Below are 27,768 nucleotides of genomic sequence, written 5' to 3'. Positions count from 1 at the left end.
TAATTCCGAGTTAAGCTTTTCTTTACTTAAAATTTGAAATTATATTTCTCACATTGTTGCTTATGAAATGCTCGTTCCCTTGATCTATGCGCTTTATTGAACTTACGACTGCTCAAGCTCAAGCTTATTCCCACTTTTCAAATTGCAAATTGCACAAAAAAATATGTAAAATAGAGAGGAGAAAAGAAGAAAACTATCGATTGAACGACCGTCAGAGAGCACGACTTAAAAATCGATTATTGCAATTATTACTTTGCGACTTGTCCATGGGCAACAAAAAAACAAAAAACAAGAAAACAAAATGTAGAAGAGGCGAGAGCCGAGAAATACTTGGAGAAAACGAGAATCGACAGCGTTTGCCCCCCATCGGAAGTGGCAAAAGAAAAGTGTCAATGAATCAATTGGAAAAACGACTAAAAATAGTTGACAGCGTCGCTTTTTTTTTGTAGTTTGTAGTTTCTTCGTCGTCGTCGTCGTCGTCATAGACCTAATTCCCAAATGCCATTCAATGGAAAATGTGTCAGACAGAAGGCACAGGGCCAGAAGAAAATAAACAGAAAAACAGAAAAGCAAAAGAGAGAGAGAGACTGGAGAATAGCAAAAGGGTTACAACTCAAGTCACTAATTGAATTAGCGTTAAATGCAAACGGATCTGCAACAGTTCCGAGCTGTCTGTGCACGCTCCTCAAAGTGGCAAAAATGCTGCACTGCAACGGACGTTTGAGCTTGTTATTGTCGCGTTAGCAAAACACACACATAGAGAAAACACCTAAACACCTGGCTTAATTGGGCCATAACAATGAGTCATCATCTGTCGCAGGAATCGTCGCAGCAGCCGCAGCAACCAGAACGTGGCAGACACGGAGGCGGAGGCGGGGGCGGGGGCATCATGGATTTGCGTAATCTTTGCCAGCGCATCGATGTGGATAGCCTCAAAGGTGAGCTTCTTCCCAAAAACCAATTCGACAGCATGCAAAGTGAAAGTTTTGGATATCCTTAAAATGAACTAAATTAAAAAGCGAATAAGGAATTAACTCAAAGTTAGATTTTTTTTTTAAGTGAACTGTAAGATGTGAACTTGTGTTTGGGTGAACTACTAAGCGATCGATTTTGAATAAACTAATATACAATTATCTTAATTTGAACAAGTTCAAGTTTGACTTCTAATTAAACTGGTTCTCAGTGATCATTCACAATCAAATCAACTGCAATTGAGTAAGCAATTGTCAACTCCTCATGATGAATCTGTTGAATGATGAACTTGTTATAAGTTGCATCCAATGATGCATCAAAATTGAATTGGTTTGCTGTGAACTGGGCAAACTATCAAAGGAATCATCAGCCAGTACTCTCTTTACTTTATAAAATTTGCAATTTAATACTAGACTTAATATAATAAATAAATAAGCAAATACATATCTTAACTTTGAATTAAACATCAATAACAATAAAATAAAACACATCACTGTAAGCGATCATTGATAATAATGTGATTTAATTCACAATTTATTTTAGTGCAATATCGTTTACCAAATGATAATCAATCATATGCCTTGCATAGCATTATGTTGGTGTATTCTTTTTTTAAGTTTTTAAGAGGTTCTATAACTTATAAAGGCACTAATGGCTAAAGCAGTTAACATTGAACTAGTTCGTAGTTGAAACAGTGCCGTTATTTGAACTAGTTTGAACTAGAAAATAATGGATTAATGGTTCCTTTGAAAGTTCTTGTGAATTCAATATTAAGTAAAGATGAGTCAATTTATGTAAAGATCCTCAACAGTTCAGTCATGTACTTCCCTAGAGTGTAACTCAAAATAAACAAAATAAACATAAACACTTTCATTCATAATATTTTACAGCCAAATTGCCAGCGATGCCGCAACTCAAGTTTCCCAAAACGCTGCCCAAGTTGCGTGGCGCTCGTCGCATCTTTCGCAGCTCCCGGGACAATGTGAACAAGGCAGCGTCGCATGAAGGGGCAACAGTGGGAGGGGAAGGGGGAGGAGTGTCAAGCGGACAGTTAGCATTGCCACAGCAGCAGCAGCAGGCGGCACAGTTTATCAATCGGACGCCACAACGCATCTCAACGATCAGTTCGCTGATGCACGAGCAAACATCAACAGAGCAACAACAACAACAACATCATCATCATCATCTGCAGCCAAGTGGGGCAACGTATTGCAGTGCTGGGAGCCTAGATGATGACTACTATGCACCATATGGCGGCAGCATGACGGCGCGTGTCTCGCGTCCCATCAGTCCCATCAAGATGCCACCGACAAGCGGCGATCAACAGCAGCAACAGGAACGTGGCACGTTGACGCAGCGCTTGCAACGTGGCTACAAGAGTCTCAGCGAGCTGCGGCTGAAGCATCTCTTTGCCAAACAGACGGTCGTGCGACGCGACAACATCGAGGTGCAACGCTATGTGGAACAATACGAGGCCGAGCGACGTGTGGAGCAAATGGCGCAAGCGCGACGCGATCGCGACATAGCCGACAACTATGATATACACATTAGCACGCTGCCCATAACGCGACAGAATACGCTGAAGCAGCAGCAGCAGGATGGCGAGGAGGCGGATGAGGATGCGGTGCAACAAGTGCGACGCATGGCCGATCACAGCGGCGATGAGAGCGGACTAGAGACGCCGCCGCCACCGCCACCGCCAGCTGTGGCACGCAAAAAGAAACCCGGCGGCATTGCGGCCACACGCTTTGCCAAGGTGCGTCAGCCCCCCCTGCAGATGCCCGTGGAGGAGGGTGCTATGGACCAGCAACAGCAGCAGCCGTCGCAGGAGAAGCAACCAATGCGTCAGGCGGTCAGACAGAAGCTGAAACGTTTGCGCAAATCAATGAAGCGACGTCAGGCGAGTCAGCAGCAGCAAGACAGCGACGATGAGGAGGAGGAACAAGAAAAGCAACAACAACAACAGCGTGGAAGCACAGCGAGCAATCTGCGCGCGCGACTGCGACGCTTTGCATCCAGCGAACAGCTGCAGCAGCGCTGGCGCAAGAGTTTTAAGGGTGGCGATGAAGAAGGAACAGACACAGGAACTGGCAAAGGAGGAGCAGGCATAGGAGGAGCAGGCAAAGGAGGAGCAGGCTTGGGAGGAGCAAGCTTTGGTGGAGCAGGCTTGGGAGGAGCAGGCTTGAGAGGAGCAGGAATGGGAGGAGCAGGCATGGGAGGAGCAGGCTTGGGAGGAGCAGGCTTGGGAGGAGCAGGCTTAGGTGGAGGAGCAACAGCAGCTGGCTCAGGTTTAGGCGTTGCTGCGCAGCTAGAACGCTCCCTGGCGCGTTTGAACGAGAAACTGCAACAGCTAAAGTTTTTTCAGCGCAAGTCGCAACAGCCGCAGGGCAACAAACCCAACACCGTGGGCCGCGAACCCATCGAGATCGATGACGAGGAGCTGCCAGCCACGTATCATCACAGCGATAGCGACAGCGAGCACGGCAGCAACGACAGCGATGACAGCGGCCAGGACATTTGTGCCGAGGATGCCTTCGGGCAGCTGGACATTGGCATTGCCGACGACGCACCGCGTTCAGCATCGCCCATGCTGGTTAAGCATCAGACACTGGCAACGTTGGCACAACTCCAGGCACACGCATCGACGGCTTGGAGCAGTGAGTCCCTCGAAGAGGATATCGCTCTGGATGGGCAACAGCAACAGCAGCGAGACGAAATGGCATGCACCGCCGCCGATTATCCGCGCGTGCTCATCCATCAGCAGCACAGCGATGCCTACGAGTCCACGCTGATCATAGCGGTGACCACAACACCGCCAACGCCATCGCCACCGCACAGCCAACAACATCAGCAACAACCGTGGCTGCCCAATGAACAGATCATAGCCGGGTTCAAGGAGCAACAGCAACGAGACTGTTGGCCCGCACCCATGCTGTACAAACCCAAGAGCATCGACATCTTTGAGAGCGGCGACGGCGGGGCAGCGTCCGCATTTGCGGACTTTGACGAGGCGCTGAGGAATGCGCCAGTGTTGCGCATAAGCGCGGGCAGCAGCTGCGACAGCAACACCGAGGATGCCGATGACAACAGTTCGCGGGTGACGCGGATACGCGTACAGACGCCCAGAATTGGCAACAGTCGGGAGAGCTTGATGGAGCAGCAGACCCTGGAGCAAGAGGAGGAACAGGAGGAGGAGGCAGAGGAAGCTCTAGAGGAGCTAGAGGAGGGTCAGGAGCAGCCAGAGGAGCAACTGGACCTGGAGCGAGCCGAGGAGGAGTCCGAGCGACCGCCTTCGATGTCACCGCCACCGCCGCCCTTGCCACAGCGTCGTCCACCGCCTCCCACTTCAGCTGCGCCCATCTATGATGCAGTCCCGCCACCGCTGCCCATTAGCAAGCCACCCACCACGCTGGCCACAGCAACTGCACCCCCGCCGTTGACAGCAGCAACAACAACAACAGTTGCAACTGCAGCGCCAACAACTCCCCCGGTTGCTGCTGCACCCCCAACCCCTGTCTCACCCGTTGCTGCTGCGCCGCCTTTGCAACGTCAGCCGCTACGCAGCGCCTCGATGACACGGCCAGCCAAGCCGCTGGTGAAGACCAGTTCACTGCGTCTCACCTACAACGAGCAGATGCATCCCAACGATGTGGGCAAGGTGAACAAGCTCATCTCACGCTTTGGCGGTCGATCGCGACTCGGGGCCCGGCGTTTGCACAGCGAGGAGCTGACCATCTGCTCGGACGGTGATGACGAGTCCGAGGAGTTGCCCGAGGAGCCGGCAACCCCAACGCCAGCGAATGTCAAGCGCAGCACCAGCAGCAACAACAACAACAACAATGTTATACCCGATATTGTGACCACAGCAGCCAGCAGCAACAACAATAACAATGAGACAATCCAGCTGGATCGTCAGAATTCAAATTGCAGTCGCAGCGAATACGGATCTCCACTCGCCTATCCCCAACTCAATTCAACACCAACAGCAACAACCACAACAACAGTAACATCGGCCAGAGCTGGCAGACCACGTGCCCCACAACCGCAATCACAACCACAATTGCAATTGCAATCACAATCACAGTTGCAGCTGCAACGACGCAGTCGACGTTCCATGACCCGCGACGATGACAACTTTTACAGCTTTGACAGCGATGAAGGTGCGTTCAACACACAAATTACTAATGCCACCTCCGATCTGATCTAATTTTCTTCATATGTATTTAGAGAACAGCTATTATTCCATAAGTCCCTCGAGCAGCAGTCGCTATGTGGTGGAAATTTGAGAGAGAGAAAGACCCTCAAGAAGCAACAACATCTGAGCATAGCAGACTCAAATTCTTAATCCAAGTAAAAGTGCCAAGTTCTATTAAAAGATAATTAGCAAGCAGCCAAGTTCTAAAAGTTCGTAGCTCATAGTTCAGCGAACAAATTGGCAAGAAGAAATTGAATTCAATTGTACAAAATTGACAAAGGAAAAAAAGTTATAAAATTCGCAAAAAGAAATTGAATTAGTAATGCGGTTCCTAAATAACAAAAATGGTCAGCTCTTAAAATAAAGAAGATGAATTAGAATCAGGGAACTACAAAATTGTTTAAAATTTGAAAAGAGATATATATTATATATTGAATACATTATACTAAAAGTCCTCGAATGTTCTAAGATTTAAGCAACTTTTTGATCAACCTTTTTAACACAAATTTAAATTCCACAGAAAAACCCTTCTAAAAACTTCTCCAAATTCCATTGAATTTGCTTTCTTGCTAAAGATTTTAATATAAAAATCAATTGCGATAAAATAAATAAATAGAATTTGAGGAATTTTATCATGAATCATAAGTGAAAACATTCTCAGCCGAAATAAAGCCCAATCCAAGCTCTTAACTTTAGCTAAGAGCAAAAATATGGATTTGATAACGACAGTTGGCTTTAGTTCTAAGTTTACAAAATGTAAGCAAAAAATTAATTTTTTTTAACTTAATTTTAAGCCAATATCTCCAAAAGTTAAATTTAATTTTTTTTTGTTTTTTTTTATTAGCCTTACGAACAAAAGAAAGTGTATTGAAAATATATGTATTTGAAAGAAAGAAAAAAAAATGGTATCGGGGATCGTCTGGGAATAAGTCGACAGTTGAGTTATGTTGCATTTAATGGGGGTTGATTAAGGGTGTGCGCACGCGCCAGCTGACACTCAGTTATCGGGTGGTTGCAACCAGAACGGAGAGGCAGGCAGGCAGAAAGGCAAGCGGTTCGATCCGATGCGATCTTCGGAGTGTGGCGCAACCCTTATGCCTTATGCCTTATGCGAACAAAGATTCAGCCGACTTTCGACTCGTCGGCGCTCGGTTTAATTGATAATTTATGCAAATTAATTAATTAAAACACAACTCGCTGTCGTCATGGGTGGCAACAACCAACCCTATAGGGGGTAGTTGCAAGATCTCATGTCCGCTGTCCGCTGTCAGCTGTTACTAATCCACACACACGACAACCCTAAGATCGATGCCATTGTTCTCCAAAACTATTATGCAACATTTGCTTCTTGACTTGCATTTGTCGGATATTCACATTTTATTACAAACAACTCCTAATTGCAGTAATAAGAAACAGAAGAAGACTTTACTTAATTGTCTTCGCATCTTTCATTCGGAAATTAGTCTTAATTTCCTCAAGTACAAAACTGTTCCAGTTAGGGGGAAATATTTCAACTGACATCTGATTAATCACTGTGCACTCAGTGTTCCAATTAATATTTATAAACTTCTTTGTGAGTTGGTTCCACATTCATTCATCTTTGACTGACTTCATGGGTCATGATTTCGAAATTTATTGAATTATTTCTATTCACTATTTAATTCAATTTGTAGTATTCGTTAGTGATATACATATTTGTTGTATGAGTAAAATTTAAGTACAAAATGTGGGACATAAAAAGAAATACCCAGTTCTTATTATTGATACAAATTGCAGAAGTTATTTAAAATATACTTTTTTATGGGGAAAAAACGAAATGAGGGTCTTATGTGCTTTGGTTGACAATCTGGTATATTTTAGTAGTCTATGGTATATTTTGGTATATGTGATATTTTGGTATATATTAAGATAAGACCGCACTATTTTATTTTCTTTTTGAAATATAGTTTTTGGTATTTTTAGCATATTTAATATTTTGATATATTTTTTAAAATAATGCCACATTGGCTTTCCTTACAAATTTTTAAGAATATTTAGTATTTTTGCATATTTTAAGATGTGTTTTGCTTTCATTACAAATGAGTAGCAGGAATCTCATTATTAGTTTTCAAGTTAAATTAACTTTAATTGAGTATCATATGCTTTAAAGTATATTCCACTTTTCTTAGTATTCATTTTGAAGCTCGCATTAAATAAGGATGGCAATTTTCTGAAAGTATATGCTGCTTTTCTTCCAGTGCATGGCACTTTTGCCGCATTGCCTGGCCTTTCATTACACATCCTTGTTCAATACTTTGTGCTCTTGTTTTTTGCTTTTTTGTGGCCTTGGCCCTTGTGTCGGTGCAATGTGTCGCATTTGATCGTTTGGGGTCGTCACTTGAGTCAGCTTAGCTGCCGCACAGCTGTCGCTTGCCACACTGATTTGCCACAGCGCTGCGCTTCATTAAGCGGCTTAGGCAGCTGAAGCTGAAGCTGAGCAACTGTCGAGCAGGTCAGCCACTTGAGTCTTGACGACTCACTCTACTACGCTGATATTACGCATACGCAGCGTATGACTAATTCGATTGATGCAATTGTGTGCAACGAACGCAAGAACGTGCCTAATTAAAAGGAATTCATAGTTTCGTCTTCCCACACTCAGTTTGCCCGCATTCGAGCGCATTAAATGCCAATAAATTTTGTAAATTGAGGCAAAAAGTAGGCGAACGGATGAAGGGGGGGAGGGGCGGAAAACAAACTATTACTCTGCACACCAGCAGCATTTGCCATCAAACCATCATCGTCATTGACTTTTGAGCAATTAATTTGAACGAAGAGAGTGAGAGTGAGAGGGAAGGGGAGGTGAGGGTTGAGGCCAGACAGATGCTGGCTTGGACCGAAGTAAATAGTAAATAGATCAAAAATCGAGGCAAGCAAATATGAAAAGGAGCTGAGCTGGCTGTCTGGCTGTCTGGCAGCAGGACAAAAGTGCCATGAAAATGTAATAAATCAGTCAACAGAGCGAAATATACCAACACACACACACACACACGCACATTGTGTTGTGTGTATGTATGCTTTATATCCTGTTTTCAACCCTCGACTGCAAAGCTATTTGACACGCGACTGGGAAATGCAACATACAACGGACTATATATACATACGATATGGTATGTGTATATATGGGAATTGGGAACTGGGAATTGGGAACTTGGGAACTCGGAAACTTGGCAGCCGGCCATCGTCGGTGCTCTCAACCCACCCAGCGAGCACCTAGCTACCTACCTACCTACCCCCTGCTCTCCCTTAGCACTCCCCTTCTTCTCTGGCTCGGATGTCTAATCAAACAACCACCAGCAGCAACAGCAACAGCAACAGCAACAACAGCAGCCAACGGGTGGCTCGTTAATGGTCGGTGGTTTTTGGGTTTTCTTTTTCAATTTACTTTTTCAAATATGCGCTGCGGTCAACAACAACAACAACGACAACGATGGTGAATGAAAGAGAATGCGGCAAACTGAATGAGTTTGTATTAATGCAGCATGATGATGTGCCATGAATCACTGTGTTTTCGGCTACTTTGCCACTTGCCACCCACAACTCCCCGCACTTTCCTTCATCATCAATTATAATGCGACTTATTAGCTGAAGCACTTTATTCAAAGCTTTTTTGTAAGCAGAGCTTTCACTGCACAAAAGCGCACTAATACTAAAGCACATACGTACACGTAATTGCGCTTTACGTGATGTGAATGCAAACAAAATGCAACAGAACATGCATTCAAAAGAGCTCAAAAAACATATTAAAATAATAAATTATATACATAAGGTATTTTTAAACTTTTTATTTCTTTTGTTGAACTTAAAGTTTGATTGTGTTTTCACAGAAAATAGTTTATAACTCAAATTAATAGAATATGTTTGAAAACAGTGCAAATTAGGAATAGTTTTTGTTTTATCTACACAAAATAGATAATAAATCAAATCGAATATGTTTTAAAAAGAGTTCAAACTAGCAGCAGAAATTGGAATCTTGTTGAACCTAAATTTGGAATGGGAATAAAGCAATTTAGATTTCTTCAAATCAAATATTGACAGAGTTTGAAAATATAAAAGTACATTTATTATTCAATTTATATTGATCAATTTGTTCAGCTCAAAGTTCAATCACAGAAAATCAAATTTAATACGAATAAATCGAATATAAATTAAGGAGTCATCAAGTTAGCACCTAAATTATTAATGAACTTTCTTAACCCATTCTTGGAACTTAAATGTTGAATGAAAATTGAGAGTTTAACAGCTAAATCAAATGTTAACCAGTAAAAAAGGTATTCATATTAAAATATACCAAATTAATATACCACAAAAATACTAAAAAAATATATACCAAAGAAAATTGTAGATATATTGATACTACATTCAAAATATACCATATATTCATATATACCATAAGTTGGAAAATATACCAGATTATCAGACTGAGCAACTAATACTTAAATAACTTCTCCAATTTGTATTTAATCGCAACCAAATTTTCAGGAATCATCTAGTTATAGTTATAATTGTATATACTAAAATACCCTAGTATAAAGATATACAAAATATTTCCTTTATTTTAACTTCTTCCAAACAAAGACAAATCCAAATAAGATTCTATGAATACGTATTGAACGTATTACTCAACTGATATTTCGCTTTAATGTTTATGCCTCAATTGCACACAATATGCATTGAATAAAGCGAAATATGATTGCATTGTATACGATATAGATTCGAATGGCATTGGCTGCCCAAAATGTGACTCAGACAGAGAGAGACCCACATAAAATACTATAAATTGTATATGGTATAAAGGTCTGTCTCTTCATACACGCGTGTGCATATGCAAATTAGTCACCTTGTGGACTGCGGCAGGCTTTTAACTAAATTTGCCAAATGGCTGCAGACTGACATCACCAGCAACAACAACAGCAGCAACCTCCCCTCTGGGTTGCCTCTGTGGGGAAAACTGTGATGAGGAGGTTTCGCTCGTTGGGTTTCCGGACCACATTCAGAGAGAGACAGAAGAGCGACACAGAGTTCAATGCACTGTGAAACCATAATGCAATTTATGAACTGACGCCAAGCCAAACAGCGAGCGAGCGGAAGACGCAAAAGCGGCCAACAGCAGCAATATTAGTCAATCATGATGATGTAGATGACGATGATGATGATGATATTGACAACTGTGCAACGTATCACATTTTTTTTTGCCCACAAAACGGAAGTTTGAGGTTAATAATAAAAACGCTTTTGATTTATCGAGAAAACGTTTTCAAGACCAGATCAACTCGTCTAGCACAAGGTCAGAGCAGGGGAAGGGGGAGAAGAGGGGGCCAGCAATATTTAAGCCAACTAGATTTCCTGTCTAGAAACCACATAAATATTATATATAAATTATGATGCGATTCACTTCGACTTCTGTGTGTATTCATTTAACAAATGTTTTCAGTTGTTTAATTGGCAATATTTTTTGTAATTTGATGAGCATAAATTTGGATTAATGTTTGACTGACCTTACTCCACATAAAGTGTCAAATTCAATAAAAAAAAAAAACCCAAGTGAGAAGTGTAGTCGACTGTGAGATACCCGATATCCCTCTCCAATGAAATATACTAAAAAATATACCAAAAATACTAAAATAAACGGAAGGCTTTATTTGGCATATTGGTATAATATGCGTATTTGTCATATTTCGGTATATTGCAAAAATACCAAAATATACCAAAGGCTATATATGGTATATTTATATAGTTCTACATTCTAAATATACCATGGAGTACTAAACTTCCCAAATTGTCAGCTAAAGCAGCCAAGACCATCTAGATCGAATGGAATATTTTTCTGAGTTTTTGTTTCTTTTATTTTAAATATTTTGTAGCTAGCAATATAAATGTTTTGTATTTAACTAAAAAAGAATATTTATTGAATTATGAAATAAAAAAATAAAGTGAAATTCAATATTGAATTCATTTGGTATACTTTCGTTAAAGAAAAATATTTAAGACCTTTCCAAAACACTCAATAATAATGCCAGCTTAATTCAGTTTGATCCCTCAGGTCTCAGGTTTCTTTCCCCCAACTCACATATCTTTCATTTTCTTTAAAGCTTCCATCACTTCCACGCCCGCGCTTTAAAAATTGAAAGCTTTTTTTTGTTCAGCTTTCAGCTTTGTTTGGCTCGCAAGCGTGCCAAAAATGAACAGCTGCCCAAGAGGGTTTAACACGTTCTCAATAAGCTCAATCTTTTTTCGTTTTTCGGTTTTTTTGTTATTTTTAGCTTTTATTGCTTTTATTTCTGTAGAATTCGTGGGGGCAGAAAACGTGTGAGCCAGATAGAGAGAGAGAGAGAGAAAGAGAGCTCAGAAAGCTTAGCTCAATAATCATTTTTGATCTCTTCGGTGACTGTAGCTCTCTAGCTGTAGCTGTAGCTCTATCTAAATAGGTGTTGGTGTATCTTTGTGTGTGTGATCGGACACACCCATTATAAGTGATAAGTTGACGGCTTCTCTCTCTCCCTCTCTCTCTCTTGCTCTTTCTTGCTGTTGGCTTTCTGCTGACAAATGCAGTTTTAAGTAATAATAAACAGAGAATGACGAAGGTGAAGCACTAAGCAATATTATTGAGTCATTACAGTTGCATCAAATAGATATTATTGTATCTTACAGATTTGTTATATGAGCAAATTTTATAACTTGAATATTTTATTTCTTTTAAATTTTGGCACTTTTGTAATTCAAAATTATATTAATTTCTGGAATTTTTCGAAGATTTGACAATTTGTGTTTTTTTATTATATTAATATTCTATGAAAATTGTGCTTCTTTTATATTTATATCAGATTTTTTTTTAAGATTTGACAACTTCTGCTTTTTTCTCTACATCATTTTTAGTGGACTACAAAAATCAATGACTTTATCTAATATATTTATAAATATAAAGTAAGAAGTCTATTACAAAATTTGTAGAGTATATTAGATAAGAAATAATTTCCTGTAGTTTCTTATAATTTCATACAAATTTTGTTATTATTTTTTCACTTTTTCGAAAATATAAGTTTGCAGCAATTAGAATTAAAACAAATTTGATTTACACATGAGATAAATACTAAATATACAAAGGGAGCCGGCAAACTCTTTCTCAACTTCGTGAAGCAACGAAAGTTGGCCACGTTTTAACCCAATTGACAAGTGGGCAAGTGGCAAGAGGCAAGTTGCAAGTGGCAATTGCTGGGCATGAAAATAAGACCGAAACAAATGGGCAGTGAATGAGAAGAATGAAGAAGAAGAAGAAGCGGCATGCAGCGAATGCAAATTCGTTTTTCTCTTTGTGTTGCTGTTGTTGTTGTTGAGTGTGTGCAACTGTGCCACATGAATGGTTAGTGAGATTTAGTGAGTTGCAAGCGAAGCCGCCAGCAGCTCAGCTCAGCTCGGCACTTGAAAGTGCAATGCACTCGACGCCGGCAGCGCAACGGTAATAAGTGGCCGCAAATGATAATAAAACATGCGAAAAAACAAACACACACATACACACACACACACACATAGACAAAGCAAAACCGACATAGAAAACAAAAACAAACATTAACAACCAAAGGGGGCAACCACTAAAGCCGCAACCAACGCACCGCAAATGTTGCTGTTGCCATTATCGTTGTTGTCGCTCTCGCTGTTGTTGTTGTTGTTGTTGCTGCCTCCTAGCTGACTGAGGTCGTCGTACAACTAACCACGAAGCAAGCCAGGTAAACAAGCACCGCATCAGCAACAGCAACAGCAAAAACATCCACAACGTGGGCCAAACCCAAAAGCCTTTTTTTACATGCCGTCAGTTAAAACTGTTGCTCCACTTAATAAATACTCCAGCTAAAACCTAATTACGATCAAAACTCATGTTTAGGGATAGTTTCTTTAACAACACGAAATGCTGCGAAAGATAATGCTAATTATCCTTTTTTGAAATAGAAGTATATTTCATTTTAAACTATATATTTTTAAATCCATACATTTCACAGCAGCATCATTTATTGCTCTTTCTCTAACAAGTATGTTTTACCCATTAGCAATAAAACCATACTCTAAAAATATACCAAATTAACATACCGAAAAAATACTGAAATATACTGAGGGCTCTTTAAGAAATATGTTTTACGCATTTTCAATAAAACCATATTCTAAAAATATACAAAATTAACATACCGAAAATATACTAAGTATATTACTTAGGACTCTCTAACAAATATGTTTTGCCCATTTTCAATAAATATACCAAAATAATATACCATTAAGGCAAAAATATATCAAGGGCTCTCTAACAAATATGCTTTACCCATTTTCGATAAATCATATTCTAAAAATATACCAAATTATTATACCAAAAATACTTCAAATATACCAAGGGCTACATTTGGTATATCTAAAGGGTACTACATTCAAACTAGACCATACAGATATAACAGATCTGCCAAAGCAACTAAGACCCGATGGCATTATTTCATTTATTGCTCTTGCTCTAAAAAAAAGAGTTCTTAAAAAACCTTTTTATAATATAAATAAATTTATGAATATATAAATATGATAGTATTAGTATCATTTATTGGCCTTTTCTTCTAACAAATCTCCCTTTAGTAAATGTTCAATTTAAAAAAGCTTTTAAAGCGTTTCTACGAATTATTTCCCCATTTCCAAAGATGAAAATAATAAAAAAAAAATTTTGAATTGGTAACTAGATCCATTTTGTAATGTCCTTCTGCACGTTTCTGCAATCTCGAATTTCATTTGATATGCCGTTATAATATTTTTTATGGCCTCCTCCTCAATCAACACTTATTACAATTCTATCTACGCATCTTACACTGTTACATCTCTCTTTCCCGCTCTCTTTCTATCTCTTTCCACATGCTCAAAGGTCGTTTACATGGTCATATTAATCATAAGTAGAAGTTCGCTATGAATGAGAAATTCATGCAAGGTCTTCTACAAATTTCTAGCTCATTAAATGTGTCGTAAAAATATTGAGTGTTGATTTCAGTCTTTTGGGAATTAAGTTAAGTAAATAGAAAATGGAAATCAATTTTCTAATCTTTTTTGAAATAACAAAATACATATTTGTAATTTATTGCTGCTACAAGTAAAGTGTATTTAGAGCAACGTGTTTTTTTTCTACATTTTTTTTTTTAGCTTTTTTCTTTTGCACTTTCAAAGCAAAAGTGATAAGGAAAGCGAAATAAATTCAATAAAAAACAAAGTTGCACGAATGAATGTTGTTGTTAATGTTGTTGTTGGTGATGTCATTCGCCGGCCTGGCATTTGTTTATGAGCTTGTTCAGTTTGTTTGTTTGTTTATTTTATTTGTATGTCTGTCTGTCTGTGTGTCGAGCATATTTCCTGCTCCAAGGCACAAAATTGCTGCCACTTTTATTGATTTTCCTGCTCCCTCTCTCTCTCTCTCTCTTTCTCTCTCTTTTATGTAGGCCGGCAAAAGGATTTGTGTGGGGTCAACGCTGCTCAAAGGCGTGTCGAGCATGCAACAAAAAACTAAGCGAAATGACATCATTACAACAACAACAAGAACAACAAGAAACATTCAAACGGTGGCACACAGGACGTTCTTTATTTTTTTTGTTCGTTTTCGTTTGTGTGTCATTTCAAAGTGAACGCATTTTGCTGTTTGCTTCTTTGCTTTGCCTCTTTTTCGACGACAGTTTCTTAGCCCCACAAGCGTAGGAGAATGAGAATAGCCATGGAATGAGAGAGAGGCAGAGAGAATGCCGGTTTTGATGGCCGAAGAGTCGGCAAAAAAAATGACGCAATCATCATCGTCGACGGCGGCCAGCTGTTTGTTTGTGGCAAAAAAAAAAAGAAACAACAAAATTCAGAAGCAGCGTGGAGAGCAAAAGATGCCAGACGAAAGATACAAATGTATCTGACAGATACGCTAAACGACGGCTACAAATAGCTTAGCTTTAGTTATAAAACATAAACATAGAAAACACACTTATTTGTGCTCAATTAAAGTATACGAAACAATTTGTTTTTATTTCATTTTTTCATTTCTCGTTTTTATTTTTACTCACGATATTGTATTTATTTTTTAGGGCGTTTTCTTTTTGAATGCCACAGAAGAACAACATTAGCATAAATCAAGAAGAATTCGCAGATCGCAGATCGCACATCGATGATATCATATAATATAGAATTGTGTGTTGCTTTTAAACGATTGCAATGCTATGACTAATAAAGATCATAACGAAGACGATGAATAACTAAGATCAGCATGGAAAGTTCCAACGCTTATGGCAGGTCAATTAAAAGTATAGAGTATAAAGCTTACATGATTGATTTCAAATTAAAGTAAAGGTAGGAAATACAGTCATGAAAATAAAGGCAACAATGTCAAAAGTCGAATGACTAATAAAGATCATAACGAAGACGATCGATAACTAAGATCAGCATGGAAAGTTCCAATGCTTATGGCAGGTCAGTTAAAAGTATAGAGTATAAAGCTTACATGATTGATTTTTTTGTGGCACCAAATTAAAGCAAAGGCAGGAAATACAGTCATGAAAATAATGTCAAAAGTCGAATGTCAAATGGCAAACAACGAATGACAATAAAAAAAATAAACGAGCCATGACCATTGAAATGAATATTCTACGAGTATGCCAAATATGCGTAGAACTCTTTTCCCTCTTTCTCTCTCTGTTCTCTCTTTGTCTGTTGTAATTATATTGCCATTGTATTCTTATATATTTAACCATTAATTGGAGATCTGAAATTGAGGTTTCATGTTGTGTTATCGCGCTTTCAATTGAAGGTCGGCTCGTAATATAATTAAGTCCCATGAGGGCAGCACTCTTAAGTAATAATTTCTCAAGAAACTCGGTCAATTCAAAATATACTCCAACTTCCATTTATATATTCTTACACAATTACTTTCATGTTTCACTCTATATATAAAACTCAATTTACAACACAAAGCACAGCGATCATCAGCTGAAGAATTAACCCAATGCCAAGTGTAATTATTTCAGCCAGTCTAACAAAAAATATATATATATTATATATTAGCTTGCTCAATTGGACCAATCAAAAATTCACAAAAATGATCCACAATCTAATTTGAATTAAAAATGATGTTAAGCTACAAACTGTCATAACTTTGGTATAACAGCTGTATAACAAAAGCATCGCTTGATGAATCTCTCGCATTTTTTGCTTTTTAGTGCGTTTTGCGTTGATGTCTTTTCAATGATGATGTCATAAAAAATTGAGCACATCAAATACAACAAAATCAACAACAACAGCAACAACAACAAACGTGTTTGCCGCTTGTGACTCTGAATTCATAAATATTTATGAATGATATACTGTGTATAATATAGACAACACAAGCATGTTTAACTATATAAGCAATTTTTTAGTACTCATATTAAAAAAAAATTTTATTAAAAAATTTGTATTGTAAGCTAAAAACAACAAAACAAAAATTGAATCAACTGATCGTTAGTTAGTATTTTCAATTACCAATATATTTCTTTTATATCAAATATACTTTATACCAACCAATATTTCTTTTTATACCAAATTTTTCAGTTTTTCATTTTGGACTACTAATTAATTTTAAAATATGAATTAGAATATGTATATTGATAACTAATTTATTTATTTTAAAACCATATTTTGTAATTTTTTTTATTAAATTTAAAAATACTAAAAATAAAACCAAAGCTATGCATAAATTGATTGCAAGTCGCGCTTTGATCAGTTGACATAACCCCAAAATTTGATCAACTTGAAATTCGAATGTATTTGTAGTGATGTAAAGATATGTATAAATATGTACATTTATGTACATACATAATTGAGGCTATGCTTGTGACCCTCAATAAAACAAATGCTAGGCTAATTTTTGGGCGCTGCTGCTGCTGCGACGTCGACGTCGACGTCAGCGTCAGCTGCAAGCGTCGCTGGGGCGTAACGGGCGCGCAGTAGTGATGATGACGTCGTCGTCGTCGTCGTTGTTGCTGTGATGACCGCATGGTTGGGTTGGGGAGGAGCGCAAAAGAAAATCAGCTTGAAATGTGTGTGTGTGTGGTTGTTGTTGTTGTTTTTTACAATAAATAAACAACAGCAACAAGCAACAACAAACAATAGAAATTGAGCCGAGGCAGCGACGCTGACAGCGCTGATCTCTAGATCACTGTTGCTGCCTGATGTCGTCAGTCTGCAGTCACCAGCCCCACCTTACACACACACACACACACATGCACAGACATACATCAGCACAATGAGCGCGAATTAAGGTTGTATGCGTGTGTGTGTGTGTGTTTGTGGCTACAATTGTATGCGTGTGTTATTTTCGTATTTGACAGCGGCTGCTACTTTTTTTTTTTTCTAGCAAAACCCGTTTTAGCCAACCAATACCAACAACAACAACTACAACAAAAATGTCTACCCAAGCTGTTTGTTAGAGATGCGAGAGCGAGCAAGAGAGAGAATGTGCATGAATTTTCTAATTACAAAAAAAAAGAGTGTTGTAAACTTACCTTAGAGAGCTCTACAAAATGTGTCCTTTGTGTATTGTTAGTGCAATTAGTTAATTAGCTAACTAAGAGCAACAAACTAACACAGCAGCAACAGCAACAGCAACAACAACAACTGTAGCAAGTGTGTCTAAAACTCATACACACACATTTAAGCCAAAAAGAGACAAACAAAACACGCAGACACACACAGACACATTTAAGCCAATGCGTCACGACCAGGTAAGCAAGAGAGCGAAAGAGTACGAAGCTCAAACTCACTCAACTCGAACTAAGCATATAACTCAACTCGATTCGAGTCGAGTTCGTGTTCGAATTCGAGTTGAGTTGAGTCGCAACGGTGGCTTTATGTGTTTGCACGTATTGAACAGACACACACACAGACGCATTCACACACGCACATAGACAGCTGCATACATATGCAAAGCATGAAAACTGCGCAAAGCTGTCGTGTCTTGGCTTTTTGACTCCGACTCAGTTTTTGACTCTTTTTCTGAGTGCGTTTGTATTTGTGTGTGTGTGTGTGTGTGTGTGTGTTGTACAGCCAACTGAGCAAATAAACGTAAAGTTTAAAGCTTAATTATTTGAAGGTATTGTTGTTGTTGTTGTTGTCGCTTTCGCTGCTGCTCCAGTTGTTGTTGTCGCTGCTGCCGTTGTTCTTGCAATTGATGCTGGCGTCCTACGCGTCGTCGTCGTCGTCGCTGCGTCGGTTCGTTGTTGTTGTTCCTGCTGCTGCTGCTGTGTTGTTGTTCACTTGAATTTGCGCTCATTTTGTTTCATAGTAAATTGGCTATGTTGTTTAACTTAATTTTTTTTTCTTTTTTTGGGCGCGGTACCCGCTCAAACACAAACACAGACACACGCTCACATACAAACACATACGCTACATTTGCAACGGTTTTTCTAGCATTAACTTTTAATACAACAACAATTTACAAATTGGATGCTTTGCGCTTATTTGATTTTTTTTTTTTTATTGATTAGGAGATCATTGCAATTTTTTCTACATTTACTTGGCGTATGTATTTGTTTGTGGCAGCAAATTTTTTTGAACAACAACAACAATTCTCTCACACACACACAGAGCACAAGAAAAAAAAGGTTGGAAACCAAGTAAAAATAAGACAAAAAAAAAATTGATGTTGTATGCCAACAAACTACTACTAACTGCACACGGGCGTCAGTCTCTCTCGCTCAGACCGGCGGCGCTGCTGCTGCTGATGCTGCTCTATACATACACACACAGGCAAAGCACAACCGCGCGCAACGAAAACAAAATGAAGACTGTTCTTAACCAGTGTGGCAGCGAGCCAGCAGCCCTCTTCAATTGGTTGGCAACGCGGTCACACTAATTGCACAATTGCCACACAGTGTGGCAGTAGCAGCATGCACTTGCTTCATTCGACTACTGTACTGCCACACTGTTGGTATTTTAGTATAATTTCGTTACTTTTCTGCTGTCAGTATTTCACTACATTACGTTACGGATTATTTTAGTGTGAAATTTGTACGAATCGAACATATATTTGGTTCTTTAATTAAAAACTATATCCAATTTTAATTTTTACTTCCTTAAATTGTTTTTAAATGGCTTTTAATATTAAAGAACCGTTGTGCTTTAGTATATTATTTTGGAACTGATTAATATTTGTTAACCAACAGTATAAGGCCATACTGGCTGTCATTGAAAAGTCCCCGATAAAGTGCGTAGCTGATTGTCAAAAAAAATATATATTGTTGTTTTCTTTTAACTTTTTTTTATTTTATTATAATATATTGATTTAAATCTAATAAACAAAACAGATAGTTAGAGAGTAGTAACAACCAATAAGGCCTGCAGTTATCCGTAGTTTTTAATGTTCAGTTAATTAAAACACAATGTTATTACTTAAAACGCTATCGCAATAAGATAGCCCTATGATGTTCGAATTAAAAATGAATCTGAAACGTAACAGTTTGCCAAATTTCACGTCTTTCAATGTAATGTCTTTTGTAATGTTCAAGAGTTACACCTGGTATTGAAGTTCTATCAATATATATTTTTAGTTTTATGAAATTCTTTAGAATCGATTAAGAAATGTATTGCTAGACAAACGGAGTTTTGGACAATGCACTAAACAAAACTATACAATAAAGAAATGTTACAAAAACTTGTTAAAATGGTTAATATATTTAATATATCATTAGCCTCGAGCTTATTATACACCACATTAATTTTATTAGTATACATTTCATTTAGCTTAGTTAAATTAAATTTCTTATTATCAATTCAATTTCCATTGATGGTCACACAATTTAAATGTAACTGCCTTACGAACTAGTTCACCTGTCCACCTGAACAACTTTTTGAACTTGTTCAGCAGAGCGCAGTGGTGAGCGCGCAGACCGCCAGAGCTGCAAACCTGTGCGAATGTAAATTGAATTTAAAAAACCAAACAAGTTGGCAGTCGCTTACAAAAAACACTTGGCAAAAGCAAAGCGAGTGCCGCAAAACTTTTTAAGTTTCACTTAATTTTTGTTATTATCAATTTGTTTAGTTTATTTATGTGAGTGTTATTAATTAGTTGGTGTTGTGCGCACAGCGCACATAACAAACGCAGTTGCTTAGTTGCCATAGCAACACGCCAAACAACAACAACATCGCCTGCTTTTCAATTTCCAGACTTTTGCTATTGTTTTTTTTTGAGTTTTTTTTGTTTTTGTTATTTTGAGTTTGAATTTGGGTTTGTGTTGGGGCAAGAACAAAATTTCAAATTATGGATATGGAGAACGAAGCGAGGTAAGTGCCGAAGTTAACAAATTGCACAATAATACAATATTGAAAAATACTTTTAGTTGGGCGATGGATCAGTTGCGTGCCGCAAATAAAGCAAGCGATGAAGGCAAATTTCTTGCGAAGCAACAACAACAATACGTGTCACAGTTTCGCATCGATGGACAGCCAATTTTGCCGCCACTCGTGAGTAGTATTAGTATTCGTATTCGTATTCGTATTTAATTGTATAAATCGAGGTGCGGCAGCCAAAATCAACTCGAGCATAAAATAAACAACTGTTTTTTTCTTTTATTTTGTAGATGACAGCGGACAGACGTCAGCAAATGTGGCAATTAAAGCAGCGCGCCTTGCAGCTGGAGGCCAAGTACAAGCAGCAGGCGCAGTGCGACACAAGCAGCAGCAGCAACACGAGCAGCATGAGCACCGTGCAACGCATCTTGCCACAACAGCCACAGCAGCAGCAACGTTTGCAACAGACGCCAACTTATATCTACGACAGCACGCAACAGGATGCGTTGCTTGAGACGCCACGCAGCAGGCCGCAAACGTTGCAGCTGAAGAGTGGCAGCAGCAGCAACAGCTGTGGCAGCAACAACAGCTGTGGCAGCAGCAACACGAACTGTGGCAGCAACACGAACTGTGGCATTCCCAGCATTTGCGTGAATCCGCCAACGCCACTCGAACTTAATCCCAATCCCAGTCTCAGTCTGAGTCCCAGTGCCAATGCCAGTCGGTTGCAGCTTGGCCACACACGTCGCAAGCTGAACAACATCACGAGTCGCATCATGCGCTTTGAGCGTCAGGCGGACAACGATGCGTTGCCGTTGCAAGTGCTGTGGCAAGACAAACGCATGCTGCGCTCCAGCACAAGTCCGGCGCTGTTGCTGCCCCAACCCGAAGCCAGCGGGCAGCAAATGCAACGTTCGCGCTCCTTTACGCTGGACGAACCATCGCCGGCGCTTTTGGCGCACATGCAACGCGTGGGGCAACAGCAAATGGAGCAGGAGCAACAGCAGCAACAGCAAGTGGCAACAACTGTAACAGCAACTTCGCCACGCAATCCGCGCCTGGTGCATGCCACACAAAGTTTGGCCCACCTGCGACGCGACACCATCGAATCGAAGGCGAAGCAAGTGCAACGCAGTGCCAGCAGCAGCCTCGTCTCTGCCACAACAACATCGCCAGCAACATCGCGACGCTGCGGCGGCAACAGTCCGCAACGATCGCTGCAACAGCAGCAACAGTATCTGAAGCAGCTGCTGCAACGCGCTCTCCACGAGGCGGACGATGTGTGCGACGAGCAGTCGCAACAGGAGCGCAAACACTTGACGCTGGCCAAGCGTCAGATGTTCAAGGACATTAAGCTGGCGCATCGCGATCGCTTCCAGCAGCTGGTCCAATATCAGCACGAGGAACAGCGACGCATGCAGGCGGAATTCGATCGTCAGCAAAAGTTTCTCATCGAACAGATTTGCGCGGACATCAATGTTGCCGTCTACGCTAATGAATCCACAAGCCCACAAGCTGCGACGGCAGCTTCATCCCTGGCTGCTCCCACATCCTCGACCTCGGCATGCACAAGCACCGCTGATCTCTCGCCCAATTGCTGCACGCCGACAGCGAGGAAGCGACTCTTCGATGGCGCCGACACTGAATCCGATGTGCCATCGGAGATGTTGCCCCTGGACAGCGTTGCCACAACCAAGTCGCAGTCCACACCAAATCACAACAACAACAACAACAGCAGCAGCAGCGCAAGCAACAAAAGCAAATTGAAGAAGTCGCAGCAGCTGCAGCAGCAACGCAAGCTGCCGAGTCCAGTCCAGCCCAAGACGCCGCCAGCGAGAAGAGTCATCAACAAGACAACGACGTCCTTGGTGGGCGGCAGAACAAAGCCTCAGCAGCAGCAGACGACGATGACGACGACGTCGCTCTCAAAGACGCGTCGCGCAGCGTCGCCAAGTCGTCAGTCGGTAAGCATCAACAATACACATTGCTCGCTTTATTTCTCTCTCTCTCTCTCTTTCTAAGTAGCTATCTCCCTCACACACACTATCTGCCTTCCTTTCTGCCTGTTGCTATCTCTCTTTCTATGTGGTCACAGTTGCTTCAGCGGTGCCAAAACTGTACCAACTTTTGTGTACTGCTCACAAAACTGTAGCTAGACTGATCAAGCATCAGTGCTGCCTAGACTGCACTGCATCCAAAACTGTACGCCTGGCTTGTTCTTTGTACTTGTCACAGTGCTTTTAAAACTGCGTATTAAGTCTGTCAGCGATCAAAATTGGGCTTAAAAACTGTACAAAGCCTGTTTGCAGCGTTAATATAGTGCTGTCAAAACTGTACAAAGACTGACTTGGGCGCGCAGTGCTATTAAAACTGCCAGCGATCAAAACTTTGGTACAGTGCTGCCTAAACTGGATCCATGAAGTGCTGCTTTTTATGTGTACAAAACCAGCAACACTTCTCTTTCAGTCGTCAATACTGTCATTACGTATAAAGGCCTGGTTGCATCGTCAATACAGTGCTATAAAAACTGTTAAGGCTGCCGATCAGTGCTACCTAAACTATAAAAAGCCTGGTCGTAAATATACATAGTGCTCCAAAAACTGTACAAAGACTGACTTGTTACCTGTGAGCACAGTGCTATCAAAACTATTAAGCTCGCCAGCGATCAAAGGGTTCGTGCAGTGCTTATAAAACTGTGCAGATCCTGGTTGTGTCGTTAATACAGTACTGCCAAAACTGCACAAAGACTGGCTTGTTGCTTGTGCGAGGAGTGATGTCAAAACTGTTGAGCATGCCTGCTATCAAAAAAGTTGCTGCAGTGCTTACGAAACTGTAAAACGGAGTGTAGCTTTCTTAACATTAATACAGTGCATATAAAATTAATTCCGTCGTTACCTAATCGTTATGCTAATAATTCGACAATGGTTCTAAAACTGTAGCAAGACTTGTCTTTTATTTTTGCCATAAAAGTTTTTCACAACTCTTGATCATTTTTACAGTGCAGGCAAAACTATTCATTATGTTCATCATTAAAACAATATATTTTTGTTTAAATTAGATTTTAAGTTATTCATGCGCTTTAGACACCTTTAGATACATGCAAAAGTATATGAAAATACAGTTTTTTTGTATTAACGACTAATTATTTTGCATTCCCAATTGAGGCAGTTAAGTGAGATATGAGATTTGGTATACTTTTGGTACATTTATATATTAAACTTTATTTTCGTCTCTCTCTCTCTCTGTGCACATAACTCTGTCACCCTGTATCTAACTTTCTCGCTCTCTTTCTTTGCTCTAACTCTCTGTCTCTCTCTTCTTGCAACTGGCTGTTAATCTTCTTAAGCAGCGTTTTGTGGCCAAGAAGTAATCGCAGCCAAGCAAATGCCTTAAAGTGCCTTAAGATTGACCAAATTCCTTCAGTGGACAATCAAATCGAATACTAACTAACTAAGCAAATGTTTTCTCAAATGTGGCACTAAAGCGAGATCGCTAAACAAACTGCCGCAACTAACTTAAATTACTAACCCAACAAAACAAACGTCCCGCATGCTAATCGTGAGTTGCATTGCCGCTCTTAGCTGCCAACAGCAGCATCTCAACAGCGTCGTGAGGAGGCTGCAACGTTGCTTTGTGCCGCAACACGAGGATTCCTGGTGCGTCGTCTGTTCCGGACTGAGCAAGTGCAGCGGATTGTGCAAACCATACGCGACACTCTCATCTTTGTGCTCAATCTGCACATGGAGACGACGATAGGTGGCATCGATCAGGAGGAGCCAGCCAACATACGGCTCAAAGCACGATTGCTGCAGCAGGTAATTTCAATTTGATGACTTCACACCCACATCTCGCTTAACGGCCACAGTGTATTTAGCAGAAAATTATCAAATTATCTCACTTAACATGAACACAGAAAATGCATAGAAACAAGAAAAAAACATATCTCACTTAGCGGCCTATTTGTTTGTTTTCATTGATGGCCGTTAAGCGAGTTAATTTGAGATTGTGCAATTCAAAAATCAACTAAAGGCAATGTATAAATGTCGTCAAATGTTATTTGTGGCCTGTTTTTGCGCTTCCCCTATTGTGGCCGTTAAGCGAGATATGGCTATAAAATGGAATTTTCGATTGCAATTGAAATGCTTACTCTTTTCTTGTGCAGCTTTGCTCGGCCAGTCGCACGCTGCACTTGATCTTCTTCCAGACGAGCATCAAGGAACGCATGGAGATCATTGCGCGGGATCGCAAACGCATCAAGACCAAGTTGATGGCCCTTCATGTTAAGCAACGTCACTAAACAACAACAACAACACAGATTCGCCCAGCCAATCGCCTGCCCCAATTTACTCAATTCAATCACAATAATAAAACGAAACAAACAAAAAAATAATTAAAAATAGCAAAGATTTCATATTTTATAATTCACAAACGAAAAAAATATCGTAACCAGAAATGATTCCCAAATTAAAGAAGCACTTGCAATTGAATTTAACTATATATATTTTTTTTCTTTTTTTGTTATTAACAATAAATAGGGATTAGTAATACAAAAAAAAAAACAACTGACAAATTTGTAACAGGTTTTCAATTAAATCTCAACACCAAAAATGTTTCGAAAACTTTTTGAAAATAAAATGTTTCAACTTTAACAAATTGGATTAATTTTTGCTTGTAAAATATATTTTAAATATATTTTAAAAGCAAGTTTCATTCAAATTAATTTCAACACCGCATTATTTTTTATTTTGTTAATAACATTTGTTTTGTTTCTGCATCTTTTGACATAATTCTTGTTATAATCGGCAACAATTCTAAAACTTTTTGAAAATTAATAAATTAACTGATTTTTTCCAATCAAAAAACATTTGTTTTTATTTTCCATTTATTTAGTGCAACATTTTTTTAAAAAATATTTAAAAAAAAATGTTTGCATAAAACTGTTAAATCATATAATAGAAACATATCTTAAGTCAAAGAAATTTGCAAACGATATTTAATTATAGAATAAAATATGTTTTTATCACAAGTTTACCTAAAAGAACATTCTTTCGCTTTATATTTCAATTTTCACGATAAAACTTTAAAAATGTATTTCAATAAATGTTAAAAATGTAAAGAAATCAGATTTGAATTTATTTTGTAAGCAAAAATTAACTGATTCGCTTTGTAACTTAATTCAAATAACATTTTTATTTAAAATTTTTGTCACATTTCCCTTTATTTTTAATGCATGTTTAAGAAATATATTTCAAATATATTTTAAGATCAAATTGTTTCCATTTTTTTTTTAAATTGAATAAATTAACTATTTTTCCTCGCAATTGAATACAAACGAAAATGGATTTAATTTTTTGTTATTTATTCCATTTATTAATTCTTTTTTGTTTTTTTTTGGCATAATACTTGTTTATTATTTAGCCCATAGATGGCGCCTCTTGAGTATTCGGCAGTTATGGGATTCCTTTGATGCACATGCAAAACAAACTCACACACACACACACAGTTGTTGTGGGTGGAAGAGGGAGAGCAGATACAAAAGACAAAAGCTAGCTAAGAGATGGATGAGCAGACACGCAGACACACACACAGAACCACATACAAATAGACAGGCAGCAGAGTAGAAATACATATGTATGTAGAAAGGAGATAAGACACATAGACATAGAGACATGGCGTGGAGCACGCACACACACACACTTATACAGTATAGTATATTATTATAATTGTATTGGTATAAATTACATGTGTGTGTAATAATAATAATAATAATATTAACACTATATCGCTGCTGCTGCTGCTGTTACTGCTACTGCCAGTTAGTTGAAACGGGTAACGGGAACGTGATTTGCCTATGTATGGGTAGCACACGCACACACACACATTTACAGATACATACATCCATATACAAATCGTATATATATAGTAAATATATAAAATTAATTCATTAATTGTTATAAAAAGCTTCCTCTTTTTCTTTGTTTTGTAAGTTGGTGTTGTTTATGGTGTTTTACTGTTCTTCTTCTTCGACTTCTTCATCATCATCATCATCATGTTCTTGTTCTACTAAATGTGTTAACTTAAGAGAAGCTGCAACATGAATTCGTCTTTTTCGCTGTCTTATAGAACGCCTTGCTCTGCATGGACAATTGTTCCGATTTATAGACCATATCCTCCAAGTTTTCGCCACGTTTCAGCACCGCTTCAATTGTATTCTTCAGGATGATTTTCGTCTCATCCAAATCCGTTTGCATTTTCAGTAGCGGATCCGCCTCCTTGGGATCCTGATAGCGTGTCAAAAACGCTGGCAACGCATCGAACGGAATTTGTGCCTCCGAACCATTTGGCCACAATCCAGCCGGCACTTTCGCTGTGAAATCATCAAGGATCTTGGTGATCAAGGTGTGCGCAACACGCTGAGGATATTCATGATCGGCGATCAGGACACCGGCCAAATTATCGGCCCGCACATAAACGTGGCACATGTAAGCATCCTGTTTCACTGATTGCCTCATCGTCGGCTGCGTGCGTTCCACAATTGTCCTTGAAGCGAAACTAACAACAAAAACAACAATATGTCAGCTGATTAGCAACGCTGGTCGAGGGTCAAGGGGGAGGGTCAAATGATTACTCACGTCATAAACTCGTTGACAGTGCCACGTTGGAAAAAGGGAAAGGACTGCAGATCCGAGGTGGTCTTCAACAGGCGTGCTTCGGTCGCACCTTTGAAGAAAACGCTCAAGCTGAAAACTCTCACCATATTTTCACTTTTCTTTTCGCTTTTGCTGCGGGTTGGCGAATTTTATGTTTTGCTTTTAGGTTTTTCTTTGCTTGTTGCTTGTTTTGTTTATGTTTTGTATTTTTGCTTGGCCAGAGGTGGGTTCAAGTTAAGGCGCACACTTGTTGTTGTTGTCGTGTTGATAGCGAATTGTCAATTTGTGACACCAAAAAAAAAAAGATGTATGATTTGTTTTAATTCGCTTGCTGTGTGTATGAGTAAGTATGTGCGGGTGTGCGTATTCCAGAGTGACCGTTATGTTGAATTTCCAAAATAGTACAATATACAAAATATACCAAACGTTGCGAATTTTCGGCATTGTACAACACTTTAACAACGGTGTCTGCTGTTTTGTTGGCGCTCTGTTGGCAATAAGGAATTCGTTAGTTGAATCAGTGACAATAAGAATAAACATCAAGAAAGCTATAGTTAAGTGTGAACAAGTTACTTATTTGTGATGCATTTAAAAGCCCAAGCT

General features: G+C 39.4%; 4 protein-coding genes across 12 annotated transcripts in view; 2 read left to right on the top strand and 2 right to left on the bottom strand.

The window, feature by feature from the left end:
• The window catches only part of LOC133848328 (neuroglian), a 50,697-nt gene extending 31,642 nt beyond the window's left edge, over nucleotides 1-19,055 (bottom strand). For 4 of the 5 annotated variants that reach the window (XR_009895249.1, XR_009895251.1, XM_062283833.1 and 1 more), the window contains exon 1: nucleotides 18,899-19,055. The gene's annotated coding sequence lies outside the window, so the exon portion shown is untranslated. The remainder of the gene's footprint in view (nucleotides 1-18,898) is intronic. The other variant, XR_009895250.1, reaches the window with a different exon arrangement.
• Nucleotides 579-5,446, top strand: LOC133848259 (protein PIP82). 3 transcript variants are annotated; one of them, XM_062283754.1, is made up of 4 exons: nucleotides 581-938; nucleotides 1,863-3,128; nucleotides 3,234-5,132; nucleotides 5,200-5,446. In XM_062283754.1, exons 1-4 carry the CDS (start codon nucleotides 800-802, stop codon nucleotides 5,256-5,258), a joined length of 3,363 nt encoding a protein of 1,120 aa, XP_062139738.1. In that variant the 5' UTR covers nucleotides 581-799; the 3' UTR covers nucleotides 5,259-5,446. The 3 variants fall into 3 exon arrangements, with proteins under 3 accessions (XP_062139737.1, XP_062139738.1, XP_062139736.1); XM_062283753.1 differs by having other exon boundaries at nucleotides 579-938; nucleotides 1,863-5,132; nucleotides 5,207-5,446; XM_062283752.1 differs by having other exon boundaries at nucleotides 1,863-5,132.
• Nucleotides 19,056-20,189: 1,134 nt separating the features above from the next.
• Nucleotides 20,190-25,012, top strand: LOC133847903 (PH domain-containing protein DDB_G0275795). 3 transcript variants are annotated; one of them, XM_062283193.1, is made up of 5 exons: nucleotides 20,191-20,509; nucleotides 20,566-20,689; nucleotides 20,806-22,479; nucleotides 24,097-24,330; nucleotides 24,678-25,012. In XM_062283193.1, the coding sequence occupies exons 1-5, from the start codon at nucleotides 20,487-20,489 to the stop codon at nucleotides 24,810-24,812; spliced, it is 2,190 nt and encodes a 729-aa protein (XP_062139177.1). In that variant the 5' UTR covers nucleotides 20,191-20,486; the 3' UTR covers nucleotides 24,813-25,012. The 3 variants fall into 3 exon arrangements, with proteins under 3 accessions (XP_062139179.1, XP_062139178.1, XP_062139177.1); XM_062283195.1 differs by lacking the exons at nucleotides 24,097-24,330; nucleotides 24,678-25,012 and adding an exon at nucleotides 23,865-24,052 and having other exon boundaries at nucleotides 20,190-20,509; XM_062283194.1 differs by lacking the exons at nucleotides 24,097-24,330; nucleotides 24,678-25,012 and adding an exon at nucleotides 23,862-24,052 and having other exon boundaries at nucleotides 20,190-20,509.
• Nucleotides 25,013-25,857: 845 nt separating this feature from the next.
• Nucleotides 25,858-27,530, bottom strand: LOC133849591 (synaptobrevin homolog YKT6). Its single transcript, XM_062285775.1, has 2 exons — nucleotides 27,148-27,530; nucleotides 25,858-27,067 (listed from the first exon to the last, which is right to left on the bottom strand). Exons 1-2 carry the CDS (start codon nucleotides 27,270-27,272, stop codon nucleotides 26,593-26,595), a joined length of 600 nt encoding a protein of 199 aa, XP_062141759.1. The 5' UTR covers nucleotides 27,273-27,530; the 3' UTR covers nucleotides 25,858-26,592.
• Between the last annotated feature and the right edge of the window lie 238 nt (nucleotides 27,531-27,768).

This window comes from Drosophila sulfurigaster, chromosome X (genome assembly GCF_023558435.1).
Source record: "Drosophila sulfurigaster albostrigata strain 15112-1811.04 chromosome X, ASM2355843v2, whole genome shotgun sequence".
In the NCBI taxonomy this organism is placed as follows: domain Eukaryota; kingdom Metazoa; phylum Arthropoda; class Insecta; order Diptera; family Drosophilidae; genus Drosophila; species Drosophila sulfurigaster.
Note: the sequence above shows the minus strand (reverse complement) of the source record. Positions and strands in the feature narration are given on the sequence as shown.

Bases quoted from the DNA above. Each gene is read 5' to 3' on its own strand.
- LOC133847903 (XM_062283193.1), top strand. From the start codon at position 20,487: ATGGATATGGAGAACGAAGCGAG. The intron at 20,690-20,805 runs GTGAGTAGTATT...TTTATTTTGTAG, and splicing joins AGCCAATTTTGCCGCCACTC to ATGACAGCGGACAGACGTCA. The intron at 24,331-24,677 runs GTAATTTCAATT...TTTCTTGTGCAG, and splicing joins AAGCACGATTGCTGCAGCAG to CTTTGCTCGGCCAGTCGCAC.
- LOC133848259 (XM_062283752.1), top strand. From the start codon at position 800: ATGAGTCATCATCTGTCGCAGGAATCGTCGCAGCAGCCGCAGCAACCA. The intron at 939-1,862 runs GTGAGCTTCTTC...AATATTTTACAG, and splicing joins CGATGTGGATAGCCTCAAAG to CCAAATTGCCAGCGATGCCG. The intron at 5,133-5,199 runs GTGCGTTCAACA...ATATGTATTTAG, and splicing joins CAGCTTTGACAGCGATGAAG to AGAACAGCTATTATTCCATA.
- LOC133849591 (XM_062285775.1), bottom strand. From the start codon at position 27,272: ATGGTGAGAGTTTTCAGCTTGAGCGTTTTCTTCAAAGGTGCGACCGAA. The intron at 27,068-27,147 runs GTGAGTAATCAT...TTTTGTTGTTAG, and splicing joins ACTGTCAACGAGTTTATGAC to TTTCGCTTCAAGGACAATTG.